Genomic DNA, 6725 nt, shown 5'->3' with positions numbered 1-6725 from the left:
TGGAAAGCCTTCTCCTGATCAAGGCTGACGAGTGCTAGGTCTTCATGTTGGCTGTTTGCGATGTGGATGAGGTCTCTTATTAAATGGAGGTTATCATGTATTCATCTTCCTGGGACAGAGTACGTTTGATGTTGGCCAATAACTTCAGGCAGTGTTGGCTTTATTCGGTTTGCTATAATTTTGGAAATTATTTTGCAATCGGTATTAATTAGGGAGATTGGACGCCAGTTTCGGATATCCGTGTGGACTCCCTTCTTTAGATATTTTTTTTATTTTATTTTATTTAACTTGTTAAAATAAACATTACACGATAGGCAACAATGACTATTTACATATTATAAGTATATATTTACAGAGAAAGAAAAAAAACATTTTCCTTTCGGGTGTACAATAGAGATATAAATGAATATTCAAAATTAACAGTTCAGTTTCATTCTGAGTTATCATTCAGATGGAGCACATTGTCGTCGTCAATCCAGAAGAGGGTACCAGTTGGATTCCACTCCTCTAGGAATTTCGCGACAGTTCTTGTTTCTTTGAAGTGCTCAAGTTCCAATAGAAGCCTGCTTTTGGGGGGGGTGGGGGGGGGGGGGGGTGGGGGGGGGGGGGGGTGGGGGGGGGGGGGGGTGGGGGGGGGGGGGGGTGGGGGGGGGGGGGGGTGGGGGGGGGGGGGGGTGGGGGGGGGGGGGGGTGGGGGGGGGGGGGGGTGGGGGGGGGGGGGGGTGGGGGGGGGGGGGGGTGGGGGGGGGGGGGGGTGGGGGGGGGGGGGGGTGGGGGGGGGGGGGGGTGGGGGGGGGGGGGGGTGGGGGGGGGGGGGGGTGGGGGGGGGGGGGGGTGGGGGGGGGGGGGGGTGGGGGGGGGGGGGGGTGGGGGGGGGGGGGGGTGGGGGGGGGGGGGGGTGGGGGGGGGGGGGGGTGGGGGGGGGGGGGGGTGGGGGGGGGGGGGGGTGGGGGGGGGGGGGGGTGGGGGGGGGGGGGGGTGGGGGGGGGGGGGGGTGGGGGGGGGGGGGGGTGGGGGGGGGGGGGGGTGGGGGGGGGGGGGGGTGGGGGGGGGGGGGGGTGGGGGGGGGGAGATGACAACTGCCTAAAACAAATGAATGCTATGTGCGTCATAGCGGACAAAGAACGATCGAAATCAGTCAATCGTTAATCGTTCGTGAAAGTATGATGAGCGCTTATAACGTTTCAATAAAGTCTCTGTTTTTTTTGTCTTGTTAATTGCATTGCAGGTTCTTAGGCATTTATTCGTTTACTAACAAGCGAGAGCGGTGAGCGCTCCGATTCTGATCTGCGCACCGCTTTGAATAATAGGCTATATCTTCGGGAATTTTTCGAATGTCTTGATAAAAAGTTAAGAACAGATTTTTAAAAGTATGTACTTTCAGAAAATAATATTAAAAAATTGATTTTTTTGATCCTCTAAATAGTACTGCCTCCTTAAAACTATCAAAAACTTACAAATTAGCAAAAAGAAAATGCCATAGAGGAAAAACCTGACGTGATAGAGAAAAATGGGTTTGATATTTGAAATCAACGCACCCAAATTAGTAAAAAAACAAGTCTCATATAAAAGTCAGCAAAAATTGTGTTGGACAGTGTAATCTGGTATGAATTTCGTGCAGGATCAATGTAGTGAGTGAAATGGTCTGGTTGGCCGAGTGGTTAACGCATCCGTAACGTATCCTGGGTTCAAAAGCAGTCTATTACGTAGGCGTAAGGAAAGGTAGTTCTGTTACAAATGTTCAGACGAAACGTCAGTTGATTCGTAAAACTTTAAAGTTACATTTTTTTTTCAATTGTGGACACTATTATTAATTCTTTGACTGAAAGGTTTGATCTCTTGACAAGTCTTGTTAACATTCAGTTTTATCCAATTTCAAGGAAATTTCTAATATGGGTGATGACACTTTAAGAAAACACTGTGATGATTTACAAGTTGCACTCACAGACAGTGGAGAATAGGATATTTGTGCCACCGAATTATATAATGAGATACAAATTCTAATGGACAGGATAGTTACACTGAAAATATTGCAATATATATAAGCAAATGATAAGATAGCGTCTTTATTAATTTAACAGTTTCGCTTCGAATATTTTTGACACTTCCAGTTTCAGTAGCAAGTGACGAACTATCATTTTCAAGACTGAAACTAATTGAAACATATCTAAGATATAGTATTTCACGTATTTCACAGGAAAGACTGGTTGGACCATCAATGATCGCAACAGAAGGTGATATCTGCGAGAAACTACAAACAAGTGAAATGTTGGATGAATTGCTTCCATAAAATCAAGAAAAGTAAACTTTTAAATCCTTTAAGTTTTTTTTTTCATGCTTTGCTTTTTCCATTAAAAATTAAATTATTCTTATCATTGTGCAATTTTTTTAGTTTGTACATCTCTAGTTATAATAGCTCATAGCCAGAAATCGGCAACTCATGTATCTGTAATTCTAGTCTAAGTGCATTTTTGTATGTTTTGCAATTTTTGCTGTGTTATTAATGCATGTATTTTTCAAACTATACAATTTTACATAAAAATATGTGTTTTGAGTTTTTAAGATTTGAATCTTTATAAGGCCTTGATACACCCACATCTGGATTAATGTGCTAAAGTCTGGTCCCCCGGGGTTTCTTGTGGATGAGGAAATGGTGGGGAGGTTTCAGAGGTGAGTTGCCTGTGGAATATTCCCAATGAGGATAAATTGAAGGTGTGTGGATTAAAGAAGTTGGTTGATAGGAGAAAAAGAGGGGATGTGATAGAAACATTTAAGTTGCTTAAAGTGTTTTATAGGATAGATACAGGGGAAATGTTTCAGCAATTGACTAGAGGGACCAGAACAAGGAGGTCATCCCTGGAAGTTGAATAAAGGTGTAGTTAGGACTAGAGGTGTGAGGACTAGATTTTTTGCTTGGAGAGTAGTGAATGAGTGGAATAGGTTGCCACAGTCAGTTGGGAGTGCTTTTTCTGATAATGGTTTCAAGGAGAGGTGTGATAGATTGGGGTCTCCCACAGTGAGTCTTCGGACTCCATGGAGATGCCCGAATAATAATAATCATTACATTTTAACGGCATTTTTTAAAAAAAGTAAGGAACGCTCAACTTAAATTTGCATCGGGGCGCCAGGATCCCTAAAGCCAGCACTGTTTATATGACTATTATACTGTAGGTAAAAGTGGACTTATTTCTGTTTAATAAAAGTAAACTTTAATTATTGCACTTGTGAAGCATTTATCACTCGATTGTTCGATTTGCATTTTGGCACCCTTTGCAGAAACAACAATTGCTAACTTCTTAAGCATAAGATATCAAGAAATTAAAGCAATAATGACGTACTGTTAGTTTCGCCAAACTATTAAATGATGATATTTAGGTTATTGGTGAATTGTTTATAAATGAAATCGAGTTATGTAAATCACATGTTACTGTCCTTCAGCAATACCGGATGTACTTTCCCATTAATGAAGCACTTTTTCGCTGTGTTTGTTCGCAGCATAAGCTAGGTGTCACCACATACAAATAGCATTCTGGGATTGCTGCAGCTAGCAATGACTGACACAAATTTATCGCTGAGAGAACTGTCAATCATTATCAATCGATCACTATGGCAACAATACTCGAAGAAATCTCTAAAATGAATTACGTCATACAAATTGCAATTGGCCCCATCTTCTGACATAGTATTTACATTTTCGTTTTTTATATAAAAACTGATGTTCTCTAAAGAAATATAGTATAATTGAACTATTACATTACATTTCCTTAGGGAATATATATAAACAGAGCAGTCTTTAAAATTCTGGAATATTTGACTATTTTATTGTACTTATTAACAAGCTAACATTTTTATAGAAATAAATTTTAATATATCGTAAACGCTTTTGATGAAATTGGATATGTTATAACTCATTAATTTATCCATTTATTTATCATATTTTTACTGAGTTTATAAATCAGAATAATTCATAAAAATTATGTGTTCTTGAATCTAATGGGAGATGTTTATGTTGTATTTCACGTGTTGTTTTGTATATTTCGATGATTTTAATAAACCATGCCCCATCTCTGTCATCCATATTCATTAAAAGGATGACATTTATGAAAATAATACTTTATTGAAATAGAAACAAATTCTTAGTAATTTTTTTTTCCTTTTCGAAACCCCACACTGTTAGGATACGAATCGAAAGGTTTGAAGATTAGTTCATAATTGCAGACTGTCACAGTCTTTCCACCTATCAAACATGATAATATCTTTGTTGTCATGGAAATTTTGGCGCCCTCTACCGAACAACAATGCGTCTTACTTAAGCATAATATATTAAGAAATTACAGTAAAAATTCAAGTAACTCCTTTTCTCCTACGTTATTCTGGGATTTCTATTGAAATATACTAAACATTGAGAAATAGAGATATTAAACACAGAATCGAAGAAACGAACAAAAACTCAAAAGGAAATTTAATTAGACTTATTACATTTTTACAGCAATTAATTATAAACATAGATAATTATTAATTTATTACAACTTTTATATGAAATATCATAGCATAGATATGTAAGGATTACATAATCTAAATATCCTGTTAGTGAGATCAAACATCGAAGTTTTCAAATTGAAATGCCAAATAACTTGGAGGTGTCACACAGAAGGATGACATTTATCTACATTTAAAAAAAATATTGAAAAACATCCATAAAATCTATTCAACAGTAGGATTTATTTGAAAAACAAAAATGCTATTTACTCGGTCAACCAGGGCGGTAAAACAATTATTAATGCCCAATCTTCTTACATGAAGAAAAAAAAAGAAAGAAAGAAACAGTGAGAATTAGATATGATTAAGTAACAATATCATACTTCAGATGTCTCATTCATATTTTCATGAAGATACATAGGCACCTTGCTTATAAAAATTGATCACACTCTACTATATACGTGTTTGTATGTAGATTTATATTAAGCTAATTCTTTGCGAGCTTGGTGGGACCAGTGGCTATCTTATCCATTTTTCAGCCAATACTTCGTAAATTCAACTCTACATGGTTGTTCGTGAATATCTTTGGAGTTATTATTCGTGAATTATTGGAACCCTGAAGTAGCTTTAAAATGTTCTACGTTGGGTCTGTGTAGCAAGACATCCCAAGTATCTAAACCTGAGCCCATCCACTGGATTAATATACAATAGGTTTAATACCATACGCGCGATGGATTCACATACGAAAGTAAAATACGGTTAATAAACATTTTAATGAAAAAAAAGTACTACATGACAAAATGTTTTAGTGAAAATATAAAATAATCCAATGTTAAGTGCATATTCATACGTTACTGGACAATTCTCTCTTGCCACAATTTCATAAGCACAATTTTCTCCAATTTTCACCATCGTATCTTTGATTAAAGAATTATGCATGTGTAGAAGATGACTTTTGTTAATGTTAATTTTTTCGATGGTTTTTGATGCTTCAGAAGGATTCATGTATATTTTCCATTCTGTCCAGTATACTGGATAGGCAACTTCTTTGTTAAGAACCGTTAGGTTGCAAGTAGTGCTACTTACATCAGGAATCGAGTTGACTCCACAACGCGATTTCAACATTCTCCCTATAAGTTGAGGGCCATTATACGTTCGAATATGTGGATTATAATGTTCAACAAATTCATGGATGCAGTATTCCAAGAAAGGATGGAACTTATCAAAAGCAAAGACTGAATTTGCCACAATGGTGTCATTTTCTTTAAAGAGCACATTTTGAAAGTGTCCCAATGAACGAAGTACAACAACATCTAAATCCAGATAAACACCGCCATATTTCCAAACTGCTACAAGTCTCAAACCATCACTAATATGTTGAACTTTATTGCCTCCTTTTTCCCATTTGGAAGTTCTGTACCATTCACTCATTGATGTACCAGTCAGAAGTTGTTCTACATCGAGTGTCTGAAATACCACGTTTGGATAAAGTCTGTTTACATCCTCCATAAGGTGGGTCATCTGTATATTACGGCTTGTCATATACATCATTATCTGCATGTTGGGATTGTGTTTGGCTGCCGACTCAACTGCACACATTTGACGTCCGCTCAAGACAGATCGATCAGAAGTCTCAAGAAGAAATATTTGAGGTGTCGAGGAAAAGAAATATTCTTGAATCTTTCTTGACATGGTTTCTAAATGATAATCTTTCGACGATCCTTTTGTACCTGTTGGAAAAATAATGATTTCACCTTTTTTTTTTCAAAGCACGTATTAAAGAAATCGAAATATTGACTTTTCTAGGGTAATAGACAAATATTTTGGCTTATTTGTTATAGTGGTTATTACCTCAATTAAAAATACTGGCAATATTTCCAATGAAATTATGGTAATCAAGTTAATTACACTATTAGGATTCAATTAATTTACATTACTTGCCTGGCTGTCTTAGTCCAGTTGATATCGACTAGACATTTGGGCTGGAATGATCTGGGTTCGAATTCGTTTTAGAGTGCAATGAACCTTTGAAACGACGTTTGAAATGTGATCAGTCATCCGATCACATATGGAGGTGGAAGTATTCCCTTTAGGAAACATAAACTGCAAAACCGAAATTATGCATTGATTACTACGAAAAAACAAACAAAAAAGGTAATTCTTGTTTAAACATGATATAATTGCCACGAGTCGCGCATGAAGCACTGTCATGAGTCATATATTCGTTGACAGTGTGTAAATGACAC

At 37.9% G+C, this 6725-nt stretch overlaps 1 protein-coding gene across 1 annotated transcript; it reads right to left on the bottom strand.

The window, feature by feature from the left end:
* Positions 1-5250: 5250 nt before the first annotated feature.
* On the bottom strand, positions 5251-6191 carry LOC150101632 (lactosylceramide 4-alpha-galactosyltransferase-like). Its single transcript, XM_090399866.1, has one exon. It carries the CDS (start codon positions 6169-6171, stop codon positions 5251-5253), a length of 921 nt encoding a protein of 306 aa, XP_090255992.1. The 5' UTR covers positions 6172-6191.
* Between the last annotated feature and the right edge of the window lie 534 nt (positions 6192-6725).

Source organism: Typopeltis vanoorti, chromosome 11, assembly GCF_054136105.1.
Source record: "Typopeltis vanoorti isolate ZY-2024b chromosome 11, IOZ_Tvanoo_1.0, whole genome shotgun sequence".
In the NCBI taxonomy this organism is placed as follows: domain Eukaryota; kingdom Metazoa; phylum Arthropoda; class Arachnida; order Uropygi; family Thelyphonidae; genus Typopeltis; species Typopeltis vanoorti.
The sequence above is the reverse complement of the archived record's forward strand: the minus strand, read 5'-3'. Positions and strand labels throughout refer to the sequence as shown.